The following is a 23562-nucleotide window of genomic DNA, read 5'->3' on the forward strand; positions in this document are numbered from 1 at the left end:
TATTATAGTGTAATTATGTATTATTTATACAAATGTAATCATTTCTGAATATGTATATTTTTCAAGATGAAAATGTATCATGATCATTAAAAAATTTATTGAAGATACCAAAAATTAATATAAAAGATGTAACACATTATAAATATAACATTTACAAGGGACATAATATGGAAGTGTATACTTTCTTCCATTATAATTGATGTGTGTAAGTTCCTTCTATAGATAGGACATATATAGCTGTATATATATAAGTATCTACATATCATAAGCAGAATCGTATCTTTTTGACAGTTTGTTACAATACGAGTGTATTCTGTCAAAAGAGATGAGTTCTTGTAGATGGCGACACTTACAGTATTTCTTTTTAAGTAAATTTGCATTACTGACAATTTCAGAATAATACGAAACACTGCAAATTCCATTTAAATCCTTAACAATTTATAAATTAAATAATTTCTTTTTTACATAAAAATATATCATTTTTTATACAAATATAAAATATTGTTTAGAAAGAAATATTATATCTGAAGTTTATTGTTCACAAGGCATTATTGATACCTTCGTACAAATTGTTTAATACATATTATTGCATATTTATTAATTTAAGAATATTATCGTGAAAACCAGCCTTGCAAAAATATGTATATTAATAAAAACCTGTTGTACAGTGTGAACGAAAATGTATTGAAATTTCTTTATCGATATATAAGTTTTTACTAAGTAATTTATTCAATATGTTCAATTAACTGTGATTTCATTTGTTTATATAATATCATCCAGTGAAATTAAATTTATTCTTTTAAAAATATATAATACATGATAGCGAAACTATTGTTTCAGTTTAAGTACAATGTACCTACTCTAGACTATTTATATTGCAGATATTTATATTCTAACAATTTCGAAGAGAAATTGATACTCATAGAAAGCCGGTATAAGGCACCGATAGAATACACCTAAATACACTTTGCGAGAATAGTGGAAACGAGTATGATTCTGAAGATGCACGAGAGAGGAATGATACTTGTCTGCTATTTCAAAGAAGTTAAATAGAGTTTATAAGATTTCTCAGTAAACAAGTAACAAACGACAAAGTTTTCCATAAAGTATATCAGTTTCACTGGAATCTAATACGCCCGCATGCGTATTAATTACTTCTTTTCGCGAACTCGATCGAAATACATTATCCGACGGGAGAGCACTCTTTGGGCTCCAGAGGAAAGAAAAGTTGTTGTAATGGCTGCCGTGTCATGAAATGAAGGTACCGAGCCAGTTTTGTGGTTGCACGATAACGATGGAGGATAACTCCAGTTCTACATCTCAAAACCATAATGGACAAGTATCTAGTGGTGCGAATGTTTCGCTGACAAACAATAAACATCAGGGCAGTGACAATGGTAGCAATGGCGATGCCAAGGATCAAAGACCACAATACTCTATGCCTGGCATTCTACACTTTATTCAACATGAATGGGCTCGCTTCGAACTTGAAAGATCGCAATGGGAACTTGACAGAGCAGAATTCCAGGTATAATTTTCTCTCCTTTTAGAAATCCCCGAAATGCATTCGCTTGTTTCTTCTTAATCCTGAATCTTCTTATTGTCACTTCATCTGTCATGTGACAGGAACTTTGTAAAAACAATCAGTTGGAAGATACATAAAATTTTGTAACATAACTGACGAGCATGTTCAACTGTATACTTACTACAATATTAAATTATGTTTCATAGAAACATCTCCTTTCTTATTGTAATCTTATAACTGTTAAAATTGAATATATTAAATGTCATCGTACGATTTAAATTTGTATCGTTTCAGTAAAACTAATTTTGGTGTCCACGTATTGCATGATTATAGATTATACGCGTTATGTATTTAAATTATTTTACGATGAAAATGTTTCATGTAATGTTGCTTGTGTATAAAATTTTATTTATTGCATACAACGCATATACATAAATCGATTGATACAATTTCAATATATGTTTACTTTTAAATCAGGTTTGAAATTGATGATTTTCAATCATGTATAAGAGAAGTAGTATATCTTTTTATATAAAATTTCTTAAGCCGAGAATATTTATTCACAGGCTAGGATAGCTTTTTTACAAGGTGAAAGGAAGGGACAGGAAAAATTAAAAAATGATTTAGTAAGAAGAATAAAAATGTTAGAGTATGCACTGAAACAAGAACGGTAAGACATACTTTCGGATGTATGTTAATCTTTTACAATTATATAAGCATATATGTACATGTGTTTTCATCATTTTTGCAGAGCAAGGTACCATAAGTTGAAATATGGGACTGATTTGGTAATTCAGGGAGATGTAAAACCTCCTGTTTACGACGAAGGTAGTAGTACTTGTGTTAACTCTGAAGTTGGAGGAGAAGGTGATGGGGAAGCCCCATTTACTTCCGTCAGCAACATAAGTTGGAGACAAGGTCGCCAAATTTTAAGACAGTAAGTAAAACATAATATTTCGATATATTTATGTCTATATAATAAATAGCACAATTGTATAGTTGATAATAATTTATTTATAATTATTATTTTAGATATTTACAAGAGATTGGTTACACCGATACAATAATAGATGTACGATCAAACAGAGTAAGATCTTTACTTGGTTTAAATAATAACACAGATTCAGAAGACATGAATACTCCTGCATTAAATGGCAATGAACCATCAAATAAACAAACAATTGAAACCAGTATCCGTAGAGTTCCAGGAAAAAAGGTAGAGGTAAATAAGATCTTCTGTGTTCTATTTATTATATACTGCATTTTATTAAGTATTTTCTATTCCCAAAACTAAATCATCATAAATTATTGTACAGACTAAATTGCCCTACATAGTGAGATATTTTTATATTTCTATGTCAACAGCAACCATCTTCTATAGCAGAAGCAATGATATTAGATACTGAAGCAGCTGTTATGGCAAATTTTGAGTTCTTAACTCATACAGATATGGACATGGAAGAAGAAGAAGGAGATGTAGAAGATGATACTTTCGATACGAATATTGAATCTAAACCAAATAAAGTAATAACAACTTCTTTTCATTTTCTTATTCTCTAGTTAAATACTAAGTACCTTTAATGAATTATTTATTTTACTTTCAGACATCTATGCTTCTAACGGAAGATGTCGATGCGGAAGCAGAAGAAGTATTAAATGAATTAAACCTTCTCACAGAAACTGAAGAATCACCACCAGGCTCTGTTCATTTAGGTACATATACAAATAATTTTGATTTTAAAGAACTAAATTCACTTCAATAGATGTATTACTAAAAATGATAGTTACTAAATTACTAAATAATTACTAAACACAATTATCAATTTATAGATGCATTACATAAAGGTTTACGACCAGATTTGAGGTGTCCAAACAAAGAAGGTGATTCTGCATTGGAGTTGGGGGAGTTAGAATTATTGTGTGTTAACAATGAAGCAGAAACATCATATGATGTGAGTTAGATTATTTATTTTTTTTATCATTCTACCATATATGGCTACGCGTAGAAGATACTTCTTATACTTTCATAAAGTATTAACACTAGATACTTATTTGTCCAGATGGTAGCTACAACGAAGGAAACGTTTAGAAAAACTTGGAATGCGAAATACACATTACGATCTCATTTTGATGCTGTTCGAGCACTTGTCTTCCATCCCACAGAAGCTGTTCTTATAACCGCAAGCGATGATCATACTCTCAAGTTATGGAACCTTCATAAAACTTTACCTGCGAAAAAGTATGGTTTAAGAAGCTTGATGTTACTTTTATTTTTCAATAACATTCAGAGAAATATATCTAAATCGCATCCTTTTAATTTCAGATCAGCTTCATTAGATGTTGAACCACTGTATACATTTAGATCACACACTGGCCCAGTCTTATGTTTAGCTATGTGCAGCACGGGAAATCAATGTTATAGCGGTGGTTTGGATGGTATGATTCACTGTTGGACACTACCGTCAGCCAACATAGATCCATATGATTCCTATGAGTCAAGTGTCCTTAGTCAAACATTAAAGGGACACACAAATGCAGTTTGGGGTTTAAGTATGTATCAACCACGATCGCAATTGTTATCAATTAGTGCTGACGGAACTGTAAAATTATGGAGTCCGCAGAACAAGTCTCCTCTACTTCATACATACGTCTCTGAGCAAGGTACGTTGTAAGAAGTTACCGTTTCGATAAAATTAGAAAAAAAAACTGTTATTTTACAAAATAACGCGTACATGTATCTGTCTTTTTTTACAGACGGCATACCGACTTCAGTAGATTTTATAAGAGATGAACCACATAAGTTAGTTGTAGCGTACGAAGGAGCGTGTGTTGTATTTGATACAGAAACTGGCGAAAGCGTAGCTCGCCTCGAAGCCAATGAAACAAAGGGTTTCAATCGTGTCGTGGCCCATCCAACTTTACCATTAGTTGTTGCCGCACACGAGGATAGACATATTCGATTTTACGATCATCGGTCGGCTACTCTTGCTCATGCCATGGTTGCTCATTTGGATGCAGTTACTAGTCTTGCTGTAGATCCTCATGGTTTATATCTACTTTCAGGAAGTAAGTGACGAGATTTAGTGTGTAAGAAAAAGTATGAATACGAATGCCGGTATGTTACAAATGAGAAAAATGTTTTATTTTCCAGGTCACGATTGCAGTATAAGATTATGGAATATGGATAATAAGACTTGTGTTCAAGAAATAACAGCACACCGTAAGAAGTTTGACGAAAGTATTTTAGATGTAGCATTTCATCCATCGCGACCTTTTATAGCAAGTGCAGGGGCCGATGCTCTTGCCAAAGTGTATGTGTGAGATGTAAATTAAGGTACACCATTTCTACTATTGACATGCATCAGATGGAACAGATTTTGTACTCATTCTTTCTAGATAGTTTTACCTGTACGTGTTACACTTCCAATTTTGTTGTAACTTATATTGCTCTACTTTTTAAAGTACCACTTTAGAAAAAAATCAAATCAGACATATAGATATAGCCATGTTACGAGAAACTGAAATTTGCACATAACCCTTGTCCGCGACGATTTATCGAAGGAACAATAAAAATTCGAATACGAAATGCTGCTTATTCATGAGATCTTTATTAAGTAGCTACATTATTTGGAATAGCGGAAGGGGTGTCTATCTTGTAGAATATTAGTTAACATAGTTCTGATAATTAGACAAAGAAAATACCCCTTACCCAGAATCCAGGAAGCACACTGCCGCAGTAGCATAATATTTATCCTTATGTTAACTATTTATTACCAATATTACAGTTACTGTTGCACAGCTACTGGAGATTAATACGTACTACGCGAGGATAAAACTTGTCCTAAAATAAAATACATCAATTAGTCTCCCATTACATAATTTTCATGCTACCTTACATATTTATCGAGGTTAGCAAAATAATAACAACAACAGAAAAAAAGCAGCAACAACAACAACAACAACAATAATAATAATGATAATAACCATAAGTTAAATATAATGTAAGACATAATATTAATAACACTAAATTATAACTGTGTGTTTCTCTGTAATATATTGTATTTAAAAATAGATGAACTGTGTAACGTACTATAATTAACATGTTTTTATTAAAATTTAATTCCATTTCTATTATTTTCTTCCTTTAACTAATACGAATAATGAAAATAAGCGCAAATAATCAAAAACACCCTTTACAAGAAATCTAACTGCGAACGGTATGCCTTATCATATTCTTTTAAATAATATCTACCGCGTTTTTTCTAGCAAAATACGTTATGTAATAAGATTAAGCAATGAAGAAAGTATTCCATTTTATTCCATTTGCATGTTAATAAAATTATTTGAAACTATATACTATATACTTTAATACAACAAAATTCAAATAGCATTGCAAACGTTTATATTGTATTAGGTAATTATTTAAAAATGTTCATTCATATTTAAATATTATCATAGTGTGTATATGCGTAACGCCCTTTAACTATCCAATCAAAACGAGGCTACCACTATCATTCAGGTTAAAGAACATCTATAAACTATTATCACGTTGATCAGCTGAGCAGACGTTCGCAGTGAGATCGTAACAAAAGTTTTTTTACCATAACTAAACCTGTATAATTGTAAAATAGAATTATTATAAAAAGATATAAATTAAAGTAGAAACGTGCTCCTTTCGATTATTTCAAATGTAATTGTATCTTCAAAAGTTATTGAAAATTATTAAATATTTTTACAATCTATGCTCAGTTAATAGAAATGATTCTTCGAATTTCTATGATGTACGTAAGGTTTCAGTATATAAAAATTACTCGTTAAGAGATATTTATACTTCAATTAAATACTTTTCTGATGTATTTGACAGGATTTACGGTTATGTTGCTTAAGTTGAATTTCTCTTTCGTAAATAACAAAGAGTGATATGTTTGTTAAACTTCTTAAGTGGCTGCATTATTTCATTAAATAAAAATGGAACGAAATGGCGCGAGAGAAATGGAAGAACGAATGTGTATAAGAGATACTGGTAAAACATTAAAAAAGTATGGCAGTACAGCCAAACATATTACACGAACTGAAAGCTTAGTAAAGCATGCTGTATCAGCAACTGACACGCTTCAAGGAATTGCTTTGAAATACGGAGTTACAGTATGATTTCATTACCCTGTTCTACATATTACTGTTCTTCACATAATCGTAAACCATATAATTGATTTCTATATGTTCATCTTTTTATTTCTTCAGACCGAACAAATAAGAAGGGTGAATAGATTATGGGCCTCTGATAGTTTATTTTTAAGGGAACATTTACTTATTCCAGTGAATTCAGAAAGCCCTTTAACATTATCTATTGATAATACCAATGAAACTGAACACAATACAGTTCAGAATGTAAATATAATTTTCCTTAAATTAATTCCAATGTATTATTTTGCCGTATATGAAAATAAGATATGCTTTCAGATTTCTAGTCCATCTTCAATAGCATCATCCGTTGATGATGACAATTCAGTTAATGATTTTTTAGCTAAAATGGATTCTTCAATTGCCAATGTAAAAAGAGAAGTAAAACGTACTCAAGGGAGCAGTGAGTAAGTTATTTACTAATAATTAAAGAAGACAATATACATACTAATAAAATGTAACAAACATACTTAAATATAAAATATATTCAATCAACCATATTTTCCACATTGTATTTTAGATTTTGTGCTGAGGATAATATCTATGTACAGCGACATAGAGTGCCTACTAAACTACGTAATTCCTTTCCTATGACTTCGAACACGCATACAATATCATCTCCTTCAGAACTATTGAGACCGTCATCTTCTAGTGATATGCATAACTTCCCAACTGCTGTAGTTATGACTCAGGGTAGAAAAGTGAAAACATCGTTACAAAGACTTCAACAACAACAGGATGAAATATTCCAGTTGTAGCAACTAAATGTTATTGGACTGTAATCTGTTCAAAATTGACAGTGTCATAGAGCTTGAAGAAAAAATTTATTGGATGCTGAATAACGTATTGGAAATAATAGAAGATTATTTCATATGTAAAATTGGTTGGTCCAGAATTAATGTAAGTTGTACTCATTCCTTCTTATAAACTGTTTATAATGCTTTAACTTCTACATGAAAACTTTTGTAAAAAGTAACGTTGACAATTTCTATTCTTATAGTCTCAGTACTATCAGCATTGGATCAACTAGCTCTCATATTGTCCAAACATATTTTTGAAATATTTCCAACAATATTTCTTAGTGGACCATATGTGCCTTTAACCCAAATCAATTGTGCAATAAATCTGGCATTATTCTTTTTATACTAGCTTTGAAAGATTGCTTTCTTTTCATGATTTATGATACTAAACGAATTTTGTTTAAGGCTTTATAAACAAGCACATAGCGTTCTTCGAATGTTTTATAAACATTAGAATCGACTCAAATGAACTTCTAATTTTGCTAAAATTATATTACAAAATTACTCATATGAACTACGGTTTAATACATTAATTATAATCAAATGTTAATACTCCACTCCATTATACTTTTCTCTGGTCTTCCTAATAGAGTGCTCTCAATATTATTTCTTTATATTAGAAAGACATTTTGATTTTGTTCCTACAAAACTTAAATGCTGATTTAGGCAAATAAGTACAGCTTCAATGACTGTTCATATTAGTAATAATAAAATCATTAAAATTCGTCCATCTGATTCTTTCGAACATTTAAAATATATGTACAGAATTTTTATGTAAAGTTAATATATTCATATGTGAATATTTATAAAGAAAAAATGGAAAATTTTAAACATTACCACAATTCAGTTATTGGTTAAAATTTTGATAAATAATTTTGTAATCGTATGTTTACTATCATTGTGACAAAATTTAGTATATTAGAAAATTTATATGCATTGCACAAACTATTCTAATATAAATTATAATTCTAAACAATTAAAACATTTTTTTGAAGAATTTTTTATTTCTGAAGCTGATAACTGTCTTTGAAAAAATGGTTCAATTAACTTCATAAAAATATTTGCCTATCTTTTTGGAATAAATATACTTGATTTAAAATTTCTTGTAATTATTTTTGGTTCGAATTATACAAGCTTACTGTTATTGTCAAATAAAGATTTTATGCAAGAAAGTATAGTACCTGTTAATGTTGTCTATATTTAATATATTTTCATTGTTATATTGTGAATGTTACTTATTAGTATTACAGATTATCTGTTTATTATTGTTATATTTTGTACATTACAGTAATGTACTTATGTACCTTTTAAGAGCAGCTAAGTATGTTATAATAAACAATTGAAAGAATAAGTTTAATTTAATAAATGATAAATTTATTTCGAAATAGTTTAAAATATGTAGCAGAAGAAGAAATTTGTAAGGTTCATCATAGACATATGCAATATGGTCTAACTTATTTTTTCACTTTGTTATGAATTCATAACAATTAATTCGTCAGTTTTAATGCTGTGCATTAACAGTTAATTGTAAATAGATTAAGTAGAAATCCTCCTATGTATATGATATAGATGATCAATTGTATTATAGCATAAGATTCTTGTGTATATAAAATGTACACAATTAAGTTTTATAAACATTTGCGTTTTCGCGTGTATGTGTGTGCGTATATATATATATATATTTATATATATATGTGTGTGTGTATATACACACACATGCACATGCATTATGAACATATACAATTATAAAAAAATATTTAAACTGTTATGGGTATATGTAAAATAAATGTCTATTGATAAAACGACATACATATGCAATAAATAATCTTTAAAATCTGAATAAAGTTAATAAAAGTTGCAAATAGTTTGTGAGTTCATAAAAAAATATTTTAATCTATCATATATCTTTATTGTCAAAATCTGAGTTTAATGTTAAGTTATCAATGCCATGTTCATACTCCAAATTTTATATAAATTTAACATATACACACTTTTTATAAAAATTTTGTTCATTACAAATAAATGAACATACAGAAGTATAACATAAGAAATAACATTCATATAAAAATAATAAAGGGAAACTGATGATATTATTATATTATAATGATAATAATAATGTTGATTATATCATTCTAATACAGAAAACTTTTTTATGACATTTAAATTGATTTCTTGTATTAATCGATTATTTTATTATTTAATTATATACTTGAATATTTTGCAGCTTGTATTTTTTTATGCAAATGCATTGTGAATATTTAATTGAGTTTAATATCTACTTTACTGTTTGTTATTCTGATAGGGGGTGTTATAAATTGACCACAATCACATTTCAATTCATTTACAAAATTAAATGAACCTATACGATTATTACAATGTGGACAATATAGTCTACCCTTGGTCCAAGATTCCTGTAACAAATGTGTATAGTATGATATGAGTTTAATTTAAGAACCTTTTAATTTTGTATATATTATTTGTATTATAATAGCATTCAGTTTCTACATAGTATAGAATATATGTATAGATATTATGCAATGTTTATAACTGAATATTTGTGAATACTGATGGAAACTTTACTTGATTTACAATGTTTACAATCCATTCTGGTACATTTTCTATTGGTAGGTATGATGAAGAATCTGTATCATTTGTATTACCACATCCTATATCCACCAAATTCTGTTTTATTTCACTATGTGAAGTTAATAACTGTATAGGTTTGTTGTTGAAGAGATTCTTTCTGCAAAGTTTGCATTTCACTTCCATTGCCTAAAAAATGTTATAATATGGTCGTAAAACATATACTATAAATTTATCAATGCAATGTGTACAGTAAATTAGAATATAAACTAACTTTTATAGGTTATAAATATACGACAAAAAATGTAGTCTTAACCCTTCTTTACCTGCACCGCAAAGTACGAATCCATAAATATAAAGAATTGTAAAAATAATTACATGTAACCTTTTTTTACATTGTTTTGAAAACTACAGTTTGTTTTACAATATATGTTATTAAAAATATTACAAAAAATATTACAAAGAAAAAAACGAATAGGTGAACTATGGTCACAAGTTAAAAATGTTTACACTGTTATGCATAAGTATATCTGTAATTTATGTTATCACAGTTTTTACATTTTTATATTATAATAAAAGATTTTATTCTCCATAAAATATTTTATGTGTATTTTATTTGAATTGGTATTTGTTTTTTAACTTATCTATTACATGTACTATTACATTGATTAACTTTAGAGATTAAACTACTTAATAAAGTAAAGAAATTTAAATTCACCATAGTGGTTTATTGCTTGAATACAATAAGATTACTTAATCTTCACCCGCTGGAATGGCATCTTCTAGTCTTTTAATAAATTTAACACGTAATTCATTTGTGCTGTCATTTTTAAGTTGATCTTGGACAAACCAACAAGCGATTTCCATTTGTACCATTTCACAAGCTCCTCGTAAAATTCCAATTAATATGTTACAATATTTTAAATTCAGACAATGATCCGGTAATTCTACAAATTCTGTCAATGGATTTGCTTCAAAGCATAAAGAGAATTCATCGCCGGCAGCACTCCAATTTGTAATTGTTGGGGTAATACCCAAAAATATTTTAAAGCCAGTTTGTATTTTTTCAGCTGTGTCCCTAAAATCGTAACATCGACCAGATCCAGTACGTGCTAAAAAATCCTCTATCAAACGAATTCCCATATTATAGCCCATTCTTTCTAGTTGTTTATTCACATCTTCTACATTTTCATAATCCTTTAATAACTGGGCTACCAATGCACCGTACGTCAATGTAAATAATTCAGAATTCTGAAATTATAGGTTTATTTAAATCTTCAATGTAAATAATAAGTCATGTTTCAATGAAATAAGTTCGTTGCATATATATTTTCAACATAACCTTTAAATATTATCAACTAACATAACGCAAATTAGTAATGTAAACATTGATTGAATCACAAATGTTTATTTATAATGTACTTACAACTTTTTTTGAGTCGAGTTTTGTACTTGCTCGTGACATGTTTACAAATATGGATCCCCTACTACACTATACCAATTGAACTTGTACTACACTATATGAACTGTGTCTATGACTTCATTAAACTGTTTTAATGATTTTGCCTTGTATTGCTTAATTTTTAATAATTTATTATACAGAGAGTTATATTACATATGGAGAAATTCTTTTTAAATAACGATAGTCACAAATAATTGTTATCAATAAAAATTTATTCAAACACCATTTAATATAAAACTTATTAATTTTGTTATCGTCATAATATCATAGTTCATAAATAATTTATAACAATTTTTAAACGTGGTTATAAAACCTTCTATTTTAATCGTATAGAAGATATAAATTCTTTTTAGTTGTTCATTTACATTATAGTTTTTGTATAAATTTTATACATGAGTATATGATTTATGATAAAACTGAAACTTAATATAGGACGGAGTCCTTAAACTGATCTTTGGGCAATTGTATAAAGTACATATGCTATAAGTTATTATTCAAAAGTCTCCCATGGCTGCTATAATATTATACAATGCTGTCCTTGCGTCGCTCTTTTCGAATACACTTAAAACCTCCATTGCCCTCTGTGAATGCCGTTTTTGCAATTGTTTTGTTAATTCAACTCCAGGTCCCATTAAGACAATCTCATAAACCTATATTTAAGTTATTCATGACTGTAGACATAATGAAAGTATATTATCTAGTTAATAGTATTTAATTTACCTACCTTTGCATAATCTACATTATTTACAGATTCTAAACCTTTATCGATTTCTGATAGAATCGATGGGTCATGCTCAATATGAAACATGACTGGTGCAGAACACAAATTGAATGATGCACTTTGATCTTTTGTAATAAATGGACTCAAATCCAAACAGGCTTGCCAAGCCAATGCCAAATGCTTCCCAAAGTTGTAACCCTGCTCCTGTATTTCATTGCTGTGTCCAGCCAGTTTCAATGTACCTTTGCACGATTTTCCAAGTAATGCACCAGCACTTAATACATTTCTTAAAGTCCATTCCTCCACTGCGTAATCTGTATGATTTTCAGGTGGTATGGAAGGCAAAGGATTATTTTGTCTATCTCTACGTCCTATGAATTCTGCTTCAGCCAAGTCTCTCACAGCACTTGACATTAATTCTACAATCTAAATACAATTGCAATATAATAAAAAAGCTTATATATTCAAGAATAATAATAATATAAACTATACATGTGCATACTTCCTGATTACGAAGATTAGCTAATTCTGCACAAGAATTAGCTAATAAATAATCTCCACTTAATAATGCAATTTTGTTACCAACGTTCATATCATTTAATTCTGAAGTTTCTAAATGTACACCAGGTTCTATGTTTATCAGTCCTTTATGAACAAGATGACTGGTACGTATCATTTCAGTGACTTCAGCTAGTGCCCGCTGACTAAAAGACAATATAGATAAACCTTTTTTAATTGATATTTTATTATGAATTGTAATATTATACCTATGAAGAACACCAGCAGCTTTGTCTACTTCCATATCGTCTACATTTAAATGACCAGCAGCTTTTGAGATCAGCAATACGATAAGACCCCATGCTTGCATATTATTACGTCCATTAAAGATGACACTCCTGTAATAGTCAGAAGCAATACCAATTGATAACAAAGGTGACAATAAATATATAAAATATATGTTATCACTTACTTGGCTGTTTTTAATACAGGATGATTAGACCCAACTAATTTTCTTAAATGTAATGCTACATTAGCAATTTCATCGCTTAAAAGCCACCGTAAACTCAGAAATGAAGTTGGATATCCAACAATTTTTTCTGCTTCTGAAACAGCTCTATTCCAATCTGGCTTTTGATTTCCAGCAAGTTTTGCTTCTACTTTATTAAACTGTTGTAAACGAAATCTATTTTTTGTTGAAGTGTGCACATTTCTATGTTCTCCATAGCACACTCTATGATCAATGCATGACATAGACCTGGCTATACTTCCGTTTTTTAGAAAAGTAAATACAACTTTGTTCATAGACATTTTTATACTGTACACACCCGTAGACTTTGTTTCCTCTGAACATTAACATTGGTGACGCATTCAACAGGTATAACGCACATGATTGACGTTTCAGAACTTTCACTTTTGACCTTATTTTCTAAAGAAAGCATGCATTTCAACTTCAATTGAAAATTTTTGTTCTACCATGATTGCTAGATGTGCTCCCTATTTACACGTGTACTTACTCTAGAAAGTTTTATTATTTTTTATTAAAATACTATTGTACTTTTATGTTTATTTTTGTTAAGTAGAAAAGTAAGTATATCAACAAAGGAAACTTACAAAGATACCATCCTAGTTACTAAATAATTATCTAATCTACAATCTACACACTACACTACTGTGTGCATTTCTATGAACCTTAAGGGTATTCGCAATTCTTTTTTGAGTGTCTTCTTTAAAGAGAAAAGGTACTACTCTTAGTTACCTACTTATTGTTAGATTATCATGACTGCATTCTTGGCGTCATGCCGTTTCCCTGACGACGTATTTAGAAATGGATAGTCTGCTATAGATATTGACACGATATATATATAATATTTGATAGCGTGTCGCTGCGTAGTGGTGGTAGTGCCCGTACCATGGTCCGCTAACCTAATTTGTGAATTTCATTTTTGTATCATCATTTGTGAATAAATATTTCTGATATAATGTTAAGCATTATTTTATGCCGCCGTCTGCAACTTGTTGGACATAACAAAAAAAAGCTTTGGACCAAATCATTTACAACATGCTCATTTAAATCACGAAGGCAAATAATTCATTCAGAAGGAGGTCTCCTTCGCGTTGCAACATTTAATCCAATGTTTTCGACTCATGGAGTTAGGGTAATTTTTCTAACTTATATATTTATGTATTTTATATAAATATTAATTGTAGATGTGTGACAATGTCCTTGACTATCACCTCTTATCAATTTCCCTTACGTCATGATTACTTTAATAAGAATGTAATTTATTAAAGTAACAGTTGTAACAAAATAATACGAATCTTCGATCGTTAAAGGAAAATATAAATATTTTGTATAACTTGTGAATACAATATGTAATAAATGCAGTTTAATTAACATAGATTTAACAATAAATGTTTCACAAAACAGTTATAGAAAAATTATTTATTTCAAGACATCTGTTTACCGCTTCTACAGATAAAAACATAATGGGTAGAACATCAAGAAAACGTCGACAAAAGAAGAAACTAAATGCCAAAGAATTGACAGATAATGGAGATGAACACTTAGTCCATCTAATATCTTGGTTATTAACAAATAACAGTTTATTAGTTCATGACTTAGTTCCATCTGATTTTCCTGTTACCGGTAGAGGATTAAAAACATTAAGAAATATTGGTTCTAATGAAGTACTGATCAGAATACCATATAAGGCATTAATAACAACAGCTACAGTATCTCAAAGCAGTAGCAATACCTTTTTTTTGAAAAATCAATTATATAGTGCCCAATATGTACTATCAGTGTTTCTCTTGTATGAATTACATTTGGGTGATACATCAAAATGGTATCATTATATAAATAGTCTTCCTTTGGTTTTAACAAATCCAGATTTTTGTACACAAAAAGAAAAAAGTCTGCTACCAGCATTTATTATAGATTATATGTATGAGCATCATAAAATTCAAAAAGACTTTCAGTTATTAATTAGGACAATAAGTAGTAGTTTGGATAAGAAATGCTCTCATTGTGATATGCATTTTAAAAAGATATTTACATTTGAAAAATATAAGTGGGCGTACTACATTGTCAATACGAGAGCTATATACATTGATACAAAACAAATACAAATGCATCATATCACCATTAATATAAAACAGCCTAATAATTTGGCCTTAGCACCTTTCTTAGATTTGTTTAATCATGATACCCATGCTGCTGTTAATGCATCTTTAATAGCAGATAAAAGGGATAATAAATTCTATGAAATTAAAACATTAAAATCATTTGATAAAGGGTCACAAGTTTTTATCAACTATGGAGAACATAATAGTTTAAAATTGTATGTTCATTATGGCTTTTTTATATCAAATAATCAGTTAGATGAAGTTTATTTTAATATTCTTGATATAGAAGCTTGTTTTAAAGTTCCAAAATTCAAATTAGACTTTATTTTGTCTAATAATTTACAAAAAAATATGGCATTTACAAGAGAAGGTTTAAATTATAATGCCAATGCTACATTATTTATATTAACTACAAAATTACAGAGGGATTGTTGGAATTCAAAACTATATGGTGATGATTTTGTATTAAAGGAATCATATGAAATAAATAGTATAGCACAAAAAATTTTGAATTTAAAGAAGAACGAATTAATGAATCATTTGGAAAATATGAAAAATTTTAAACACTATTCACAATCTTTTCTCATAGCAATTGATCTTGTGGAGGAATATATAAAAATATTAACTGAGTCAAATAATCATATTTGCATGTTCCATTAATTGCAGTAGTTAAAAACATGTTTGATGGTTTACTATTAAAATGTATATAAGAAATATATGTATTATATTTTACTTGTAATATTTTAATAAAAAGTTTTATTTCTAATTAATGCTTTTTTCTTTTTCCATTAAAATTATTTTAACAGTAAATATATTTCTCTTCACATGGAATAATAAAATATAGAATAATAGAATAATCTTCATATAGAATAGTAAAAGAATTATTCCTCTCTTCATATTTAATATTTTATTATGAAGTCATGTAAGAATCTATTTAAGGTTTGTAAATGTTTTTGCAGCATTGCAATGGAAACATAATTGATCGTGCACAGAAAAAAAAAAGTATATTACAATCAAAAATCATTGTACCTCCGATTAAGATCCCATCGATAATTTCTGCATTTACTGGAGGAAAATGGGGTCAACAGAAAAGGGATTGCTTTCACCCTGGTGTGTCCAGTTTAAACCGTGAAGCTATTGATTTCAAAGATAAAAATCCAGTCTCATCTTCAGATATGGTTAAAGCGATGCTTAAATATATTTGGCCAGAAGTAAGTTGTTCAAAGCACATAAGTTATATTAAAGTAGTAGAAATTTATTATGTATCTTTTTAGGATGATCCAGATATAAGAAAGAGAGTAAAACTAGCTCTCGGTTTATTGATTGGTGCAAAAGTTTTAAATGTTGGTGTTCCATTCATTTTCAAATATGCAATAGATGCTCTTAATGCTCAAAGTGTAGCAGTTAGTGGGAATGCTGTTCTAAGCCTAGGAACAGCACCAGAAACAATAGCAACTGTAGCAACATCATTACTTATAGGATGTATGTATTTTAAAATGTTATAAGAATAATATTATATGTAGAATATTTACTAACAATAAATTTTTCATGTCAATAAAATAGATGGTATAGCACGTGCAGGTGCAGCTGGTTTCAGTGAACTGCGAAATGCAGTGTTTGCTAAAGTTGCACAGCATTCTATTCGAAAAATAGCCAAAAATGTATTTCTACATTTACATAATTTAGACATGGCTTTTCATTTGTCTAGACAAACTGGAGCATTATCAAAGGTAAAGTAAATACTTATTTCATTTGTGTAGTTTTTATTAATTGGTTAATTTATTTTTTATAATGTAGTAAATTATTTATGTTCAATATTTTTCAGACGATAGACAGAGGAAGCCGTGGTATAAATTTTGTATTAAATGCTATGGTTTTTAATATTGTACCCACTGTCTTTGAATTAGGACTTGTCAGTACAATACTCTATTTAAAATGCGGCGGAGAATACGCAGGTGTTGCATTAGGTTGTGTCGGTGTTTATACAATATTTACATTAGCTGTTACACAATGGCGAACGAAGTTTAGGATTTTTATGAATCAAGCGGAAAACGATGCGAGCAATAAAGCAATAGATTCACTTATTAATTATGAAACAGTAAAGGTATATAGGTGATCTGTACGGAATCGTAATTTTGATCTGTTAAATAACTAATAGTTATATTTTCTATCTTAGTACTTTAACAATGAAAAATTCGAAACACAAAGATACGATGAATCGTTAAAGAAGTATGAAGCTGCATCTCTGAAAACAAGTACAAGTCTAGCAATGTTAAACTTTGGTCAGAATGCTATATTTAGCGGTGCGTTAAGTTTAATTATGGTATTAGCAGCTAAAAACATTTTAAATGGTAAAGTATTTATCTTTATACATAAATTTTATATGTGATCTAAAGAACAGACAATAATATTGTTTCAATGAATTTAGGTACCATGACAGTTGGTGATTTAGTAATGGTCAATGCACTTTTATTTCAACTGTCGGTTCCATTAGGATTTTTGGGCTCAGTGTACCGCGAAGTTAGACAGGCTCTTATTGACATGCAAACCATGTTTACCTTAATGACAATGGATACAGCTATTAAGGTATTGACATAGGCTTTGTTTAAAGAATATATATGACATTAATTTATTAATATATTTATAATTTTTTGTATTAGTCCAGAGAAAATGCCATACAGTTCAATATAACTCCAAAGAATTCTGATATAGAGTTTAAGAATGTTAGCTTTCAATATGGGGAAGGCAAATCTATTTTTAATGACATTAACTTCACCATTCCTAGTGGAAAGAAAATTGCTATTGTTGGAGGATCTGGTTGCGGGTAAATTTTTATTATAATTTATACAATTTCAATAAAAATGAAATTCAGTTAAAAGATGTATATTTCCAGCAAAACGACAATAGTGAGATTATTATATCGATTCTTTGAGCCACAATCTGGTGGTGTCTACATCAATGGACACAATATTCAAGATTTAGAGTTGGACTCTCTAAGAAGGTCAATAGCGATAGTACCACAGGTAACCACATTAAAATGTGACTATTATTGGTTGTTACACATTTGTAATATTCACTTGAAACTAAAATTTTAGGATACTGTCCTGTTTCATGAAAGTATCTTTTATAATCTTCACTATGGAAATTTGAATAAATCTGAAAAAGAAGTTTTCGAGGCTGCTAAAATGGCAAATTTACATGATCATATTCTTAAATGGCCAAAAGGATATGATACGCCTGTTGGCGAACGAGGCTTAAAATTAAGTGGCGGAGAAAAGCAACGAGTAGCGATCGCCAGAGCAATTTTAAAAAGTAGTCCAATACTAATATTTGATGAAGCTACATCATCTTTAGATTCCATTACAGAACATGTGAGTCTACATAGTACAATATTCTTTAATGGCATTGTGACATTGTGACAGTCTTAAATGTTTGTAAAATATATTTAATAACAATATTTGTTGCGTGATGTATTTGTAGAATATTCTTGAAGCATTGCGTCGAGCAACGGCAGGGCGAACGTCCATTGTTATAGCGCATCGTTTATCTACTGTGATGGACTCTGATGAAATTTTTGTATTAGATAGTGGTAAATTAATAGAAAGAGGAACACACGAGTCATTACTAGCTACACCGAACTCCTTCTATAATAAATTGTGGAAAACTCAACATATAGGAATGCTTAAGTCGAAAGATGGAAAAGATAATAGTAGTAAAGCTCAAGCAGCTTGAATTTAAAAATTATGTATTATACAGGTAACAATGTATATACAATATTAATTTTAAAATCGCATTATTTCGGAACGGTCACTTGTTAAAAGAAATTACTTATTACAATGATTGTGATTATATAACGTTATAGAAAGACATCCGAATGCAGGAATTATTTTAAAAATATACATATTAACTGAACGGTTAAAAATCTTTTTTTATTTCATTACGAAAGTAACTGAAAATATTTCTTCCAGTATTACAAATACCGTTAATAGCAGTTAATAAGCATTCAAAAAGTATGTATGTAAAAATCTTATTTATTAAATACACTTATCTGTATTTAAAGTAGTTAAAAGATTGTACATAACAACGTACGCGCAGTGCGCATGTTTGTTTATATTTTAATAACTTACACGAAACCAATGTTTGTAAAAAAAAATGGTAAAAAGATTTATTAATTTATTTTTCGGTATTGTAATTTAGAAATTGTGAATTGCCAAAATTGTTGTGTTATGACTGAAGAAAAGTGAAATAAAAGAGTACTGAATATTATTTTTACTTCTTATTATATACGTACAACCTAAATATCTTCTACTTAACTTGTAAGGTATATTTAGAATATTTTTGCAAATGTTTTTATTTTTTCGCATGTTAAACTTCAAATTTATTTTTACAAAAATAAAACAGTTCCAAAAAATTTTAAAGAAGTATCTAATTTTAAAAAGCATTGATTGATGAAATGTTTGTATAGATGTTACCCTGGTAACCATATAAAAACAGTTATGGAAGCTGATTGGTCTTTAATAAGTTTTCAGAATACCACAATGCATAATTTGTTTCTGTAAAAAGTTATTTTACAAACGTGAGATGCTAGTGTGATACAGTATCCATAATCGTAAAATGCAAACTGAAATACCTGCATTACCTGTAGTACAGTTACATGCCAATACAAATTTTGATAGGTAATCTCAATTGATAAAACAACCTTTTTATGTTTTTTAATTACTGTTTTAATTCATGTATCGTTAACACGATTATAAAAGTATTTAAAAATAGTAACATAATCACTTTTAAACAAGATGTTCTTAATATTATATACAACGTTTTATTACTCTTGTAACTTAAGATTTTATACTTTCTGTATTTTAAAATTTTTATATATTTTATGTAATATATTTAAAATTTGCAGAAATCAAAATTCTAATTTAAACAGGTCCATGGTGGAAGTAAAAGTTAGTTCATTACACAAAAGTATAGCATACTTTCCAACCACTAAAAAGACTTTCTATCCTTTAATTGGTTTGTATTATAATTTTAATAGGAAAAATTATTTTATTTTAATAGATACAATTAAGTGACTCACTTTTATACTACCCATAGGACAACCATACCAAAGTAGTATTCGACAGAAGACATCATTGGACCATTCAAAGCATAAAAAAAATAGTATTAAGCAAAGGGTTTTATCAGCAAAAATGTTACGTATTAAAGAATTACAAAATCAACTAGCTGATGCTCATTATCAGTTAAATGTAATTATTTTAATTACTCCTTTAAGTGCTATTACTTTAACATACTTCAATTCCTTTTATGTATTATGATTATATATTTAATGACAGGCGCATTGATTGTAATTATTTTTTTCTCTGCAGGAATTAGCTAATGAAAACAGACTATTGAAATCACTACAGAAACGACAAGATTCTGCATTGAAACGTTACGAAGGAACAAATGCAGAATTACCACGGATTATTAATTCACATCATGAAGAATTACGGGTACTTCAAATTAAATATAAAAAGCTAAAAGCTTTGCATAAAGAAACGTGTAGTTTATTGAAAGACAGGGAAAATGAATATCAACAGTTACAGGTGAATATTGACTACATGAAATAATTTCAAACATTAGATAATACAAATTTCAATGGTTCTATATTATTTACAGTCTCAAAATAAACATTTGTTACAACTTAGCAAAGATCGGAATTTGGGGGAAAGAGAAAAGCTACAATCACAAATATCTGACTTAAATTATAGAATAGAGCAACAACAAGATACTATACAGACATTACACAGAAAAATATCCCTTGAAACTAAAAGTCTTAAGCAACAATTATATGCAGAAATTTCTAAAAGGAAAGAGACACAAAAGCATTTGGAAGAAACAACGCAAAAATTAAAAAGTTTAGAACATTTATTAGATAATAGAGAACGCAAATTATATTCTAATGGACAATTAGTATTTCCTACTAAAAATAGACGTTTAAGCACCCAATTTCTTACAAATGTGAGAGACGTTAGGTATGTAAAAAATATCAAATTAAATTAATCTTTTTAAATATAATTTGTTTTACATGTTATGCATATTTTAGCTCATCAAATCCACAGAAGTTAGCGGATCAACATAAAAAATGGCAAAATGATGTACAAGAACATAGTTTGGTAAAAATTAATCTAAATTTCGGAATATTTAAAATATTTCAAGCAGAATATTTTATTAATCTAATTTTGATATTTGTTAGCCTGCTCTAAACTCATCAGATGTAAGTGATCAGAACAACGAAATAGATGAACGAGTTGATTCAAATCAGACTTCTAGTTCTATGAAAACAGAAACAATGGCTAATTTAGAGCAAATAAGAAAATATCGCCTACAGAAATCTGCACACAGAAAAACTTCATCAGATGATTTCAACGAAAAACTCGAAGAATTTAATTTTACTAGAAATAAAGATTCCAAGGCTTCAATTCATTCCAGTAATTCAGAGAGATTAGAGGAGCATGATGAGAGTGATGAAAATCAGTATGAAGTAAGCGCACACGTATTTAGGAAAGCATATGAAAATCGAAAGTGTAAAAATTTAATGAAGTTTAATGAACTATTAAAGACAGAAGTTGATAATTTATCTGAAAGTGGTGAAAGTGGTGGTGAAAATGAAGATGATAAGGACAGTCAGATCCATGTAACCGTTAGCCCTAAAGAATCGCGTATAAGGTTCGCAAAATTTAGAGTTACCATTTTTTAATACTTAATAATCATTAACCTTCTTCAATTACAGTATATTCTATTTTAATTGTAGATTATCTAATAATTCAGATGAAGCTGTAGATACAAAAGAATTTATATTATCCAATAATAAATTTGGAGACAAATTGGGTGTTTTAGTGCAAGAGAGGGATGATATTGATAAGAGTGATTCTGAAGCTGAAACCGAAAGAAGAAGAGAATCGATTGAACATTATGTTTCGTCAAACTATCCAAATAGTGCTCTTAAATTAATTTCATCTGCACAGAATGATCAAATCCATTATGGGTCTAACCCAGAATATGAAGATCTATCAATTTCTCATTTTTTAAACGAATCTCAGAAGATGTATCAGAATTTAGTTAATGAAATAGGGGCACAAACTAGAAACGTAGAAAATGAGTATTTGTCTGAGTTATACGATAATATGCATATAAACAATGAAAATGTTGTCACTAGTTATTCAACAAATAAATCTTCAGAAGACTCGCAGAAACACATTGTAGAACAACCTGAATTTCAACAAGTAGAAAGAGAAGAGAATAGTGATGATACGTGTAAAGGAAAAAATGAATTTCAAAATGATTTATTAATGCAAATGATTTCTGTGAAAAACAATAAACTGAAGATACCATTTAACCCTGATTTAGCATCATATACTACTGAAACTCTTTCTAATGAGCAACAGAATAGGCTACTTGCTACAAACTCGTCTGATGCAGCAATTAATTTAGATAAAGACCAAAAATCCGATGTAACATATGAAAAAACTATAGAGACAAGAAATAAAATAAACAAACAAGAAGTAAACGAAGAATTGAAAGATATTGATATTTCATTGAGTAATATGCAATCTTTAAAACTTGATTCAATTCATAATACACCTAATGAAGTTGATGTTAATAGTATAAATGAAAGTAGTGCCAGAATGAAAACAATTAGTTACAATAAAGAAAAGTTACTAGCAACAATGAAAGCTATTGATGACAATGAGAATATAGAATATTTAAATCAAGACTATGAAAAAGATAATGTAACAAGTAGGAAACAAATAACTGAAAATTTATTCCGCGGTTTGCCTACCCATATGAAAAAGAACAAGATATTATAAAAGATATCTTTGATGCTGATGGGTTAAAAATGTACCCATGGGTAGTTATGACAAATTATACTGATATGAAAATTAAGAAATAAAATAACTTCTGTAAACACATAATGAAGAGATAAACTGAATATAAACTTAGTATGTACTATATTCTTTTTGTAGTGCAGTAATTAGTGTCACATACTTTAGAAGTTACAACCTTTAATTCTAATGTAATAAAATATTAATGAAATGAGCATTAAACAATTTTTTTACACCTTTTACTTTAATTTAGTTATTTAAATTATGTAAAATGTAAGTCAAGTATGTACTATTTCTTG

General features: G+C 28.8%; 7 protein-coding genes across 15 annotated transcripts; 4 read left to right on the forward strand and 3 right to left on the reverse strand.

Annotated features, from left to right (window-relative positions):
• The first annotated feature begins 943 nt into the window (after window positions 1–943).
• Cka (Connector of kinase to AP-1) lies at window positions 944–5626 on the forward strand. 3 transcript variants are annotated; one of them, XM_076372661.1, is made up of 12 exons: window positions 945–1528; window positions 2092–2195; window positions 2277–2462; window positions 2558–2747; window positions 2891–3049; window positions 3130–3238; window positions 3356–3477; window positions 3586–3764; window positions 3849–4186; window positions 4280–4591; window positions 4677–4859; window positions 5311–5626. In XM_076372661.1, exons 1-11 carry the CDS (start codon window positions 1256–1258, stop codon window positions 4844–4846), a joined length of 2142 nt encoding a protein of 713 aa, XP_076228776.1. In that variant the 5' UTR covers window positions 945–1255; the 3' UTR covers window positions 4847–4859; window positions 5311–5626. The 3 variants fall into 3 exon arrangements, with proteins under 3 accessions (XP_031843820.1, XP_076228776.1, XP_076228777.1); XM_031987960.2 differs by lacking the exon at window positions 5311–5626 and having other exon boundaries at window positions 944–1528; window positions 2558–2741; window positions 4677–4846; XM_076372662.1 differs by lacking the exons at window positions 2092–2195; window positions 5311–5626 and having other exon boundaries at window positions 1251–1528; window positions 4677–4846.
• Window positions 5627–5818: 192 nt separating this feature from the next.
• red (LysM peptidoglycan-binding domain-containing protein red) lies at window positions 5819–9581 on the forward strand. 3 transcript variants are annotated; one of them, XR_004236031.2, is made up of 6 exons: window positions 6049–6306; window positions 6390–6670; window positions 6767–6913; window positions 6986–7113; window positions 7227–7606; window positions 7707–9581. XR_004236031.2 is itself a non-coding variant. In XM_031987972.2 (5 exons), exons 2-5 carry the CDS (start codon window positions 6494–6496, stop codon window positions 7462–7464), a joined length of 690 nt encoding a protein of 229 aa, XP_031843832.1. In that variant the 5' UTR covers window positions 5819–5939; window positions 6390–6493; the 3' UTR covers window positions 7465–9581. The 3 variants fall into 3 exon arrangements, 2 of the variants coding, with proteins under 2 accessions (XP_031843832.1, XP_031843831.1); XM_031987972.2 differs by lacking the exon at window positions 6049–6306 and adding an exon at window positions 5819–5939 and having other exon boundaries at window positions 7227–9581; XM_031987971.2 differs by having other exon boundaries at window positions 7227–9581.
• Window positions 9394–10957, reverse strand: LOC143174137 (E3 ubiquitin-protein ligase RNF180-like). Of its 3 annotated transcripts, none has more exons than XM_031987927.2 (3): window positions 10808–10957; window positions 10087–10278; window positions 9394–9917 (listed from the first exon to the last, which is right to left on the reverse strand). In XM_031987927.2, exons 1-3 carry the CDS (start codon window positions 10808–10810, stop codon window positions 9765–9767), a joined length of 348 nt encoding a protein of 115 aa, XP_031843787.1. In that variant the 5' UTR covers window positions 10811–10957; the 3' UTR covers window positions 9394–9764. The 3 variants fall into 3 exon arrangements, with proteins under 3 accessions (XP_031843787.1, XP_031843786.1, XP_031843788.1); XM_031987926.2 differs by lacking the exon at window positions 10808–10957 and adding an exon at window positions 10416–10642; XM_031987928.2 differs by lacking the exon at window positions 10808–10957 and adding an exon at window positions 10364–10642.
• Window positions 10797–11666, reverse strand: Bet3 (blocked early in transport 3). The gene is made up of 2 exons (XM_076372677.1): window positions 11516–11666; window positions 10797–11340 (listed from the first exon to the last, which is right to left on the reverse strand). Exons 1-2 carry the CDS (start codon window positions 11552–11554, stop codon window positions 10843–10845), a joined length of 537 nt encoding a protein of 178 aa, XP_076228792.1. The 5' UTR covers window positions 11555–11666; the 3' UTR covers window positions 10797–10842.
• Window positions 11667–11742: 76 nt separating this feature from the next.
• Pdss2 (Decaprenyl diphosphate synthase subunit 2) lies at window positions 11743–14064 on the reverse strand. Of its 2 annotated transcripts, none has more exons than XM_031987923.2 (6): window positions 13884–14064; window positions 13243–13787; window positions 13040–13168; window positions 12775–12976; window positions 12276–12698; window positions 11743–12201 (listed from the first exon to the last, which is right to left on the reverse strand). In XM_031987923.2, exons 2-6 carry the CDS (start codon window positions 13578–13580, stop codon window positions 12046–12048), a joined length of 1248 nt encoding a protein of 415 aa, XP_031843783.1. In that variant the 5' UTR covers window positions 13581–13787; window positions 13884–14064; the 3' UTR covers window positions 11743–12045. The 2 variants fall into 2 exon arrangements, with proteins under 2 accessions (XP_031843783.1, XP_031843784.1); XM_031987924.2 differs by having other exon boundaries at window positions 13243–13698; window positions 13787–14063.
• Window positions 14037–20473, forward strand: ABCB7 (ATP binding cassette subfamily B member 7). Of its 2 annotated transcripts, XM_076372660.1 has the most exons (12): window positions 14037–14428; window positions 16358–16609; window positions 16673–16880; window positions 16962–17128; window positions 17224–17502; window positions 17575–17749; window positions 17827–17984; window positions 18059–18222; window positions 18292–18421; window positions 18494–18769; window positions 18879–19154; window positions 20457–20473. In XM_076372660.1, the coding sequence occupies exons 1-11, from the start codon at window positions 14252–14254 to the stop codon at window positions 19128–19130; spliced, it is 2238 nt and encodes a 745-aa protein (XP_076228775.1). In that variant the 5' UTR covers window positions 14037–14251; the 3' UTR covers window positions 19131–19154; window positions 20457–20473. The 2 variants fall into 2 exon arrangements, with proteins under 2 accessions (XP_076228775.1, XP_031843782.1); XM_031987922.2 differs by lacking the exon at window positions 20457–20473 and having other exon boundaries at window positions 14038–14428; window positions 18879–19664.
• Window positions 19933–23505, forward strand: LOC116431878 (uncharacterized). Its single transcript, XM_031987920.2, is given in 9 exon segments — window positions 19933–20074; window positions 20302–20411; window positions 20493–20644; window positions 20765–20983; window positions 21057–21412; window positions 21484–21553; window positions 21634–22106; window positions 22192–23228; window positions 23231–23505. Coding segments are annotated over 9 exon segments (2580 nt in total). The 5' UTR covers window positions 19933–20012; the 3' UTR covers window positions 23332–23505.
• Window positions 23506–23562: the final 57 nt, after the last annotated feature.

The sequence above is a fragment of the Nomia melanderi genome, chromosome 12 (genome assembly GCF_051020985.1).
Source record: "Nomia melanderi isolate GNS246 chromosome 12, iyNomMela1, whole genome shotgun sequence".
In the NCBI taxonomy this organism is placed as follows: Eukaryota; Metazoa; Arthropoda; class Insecta; order Hymenoptera; family Halictidae; genus Nomia; species Nomia melanderi.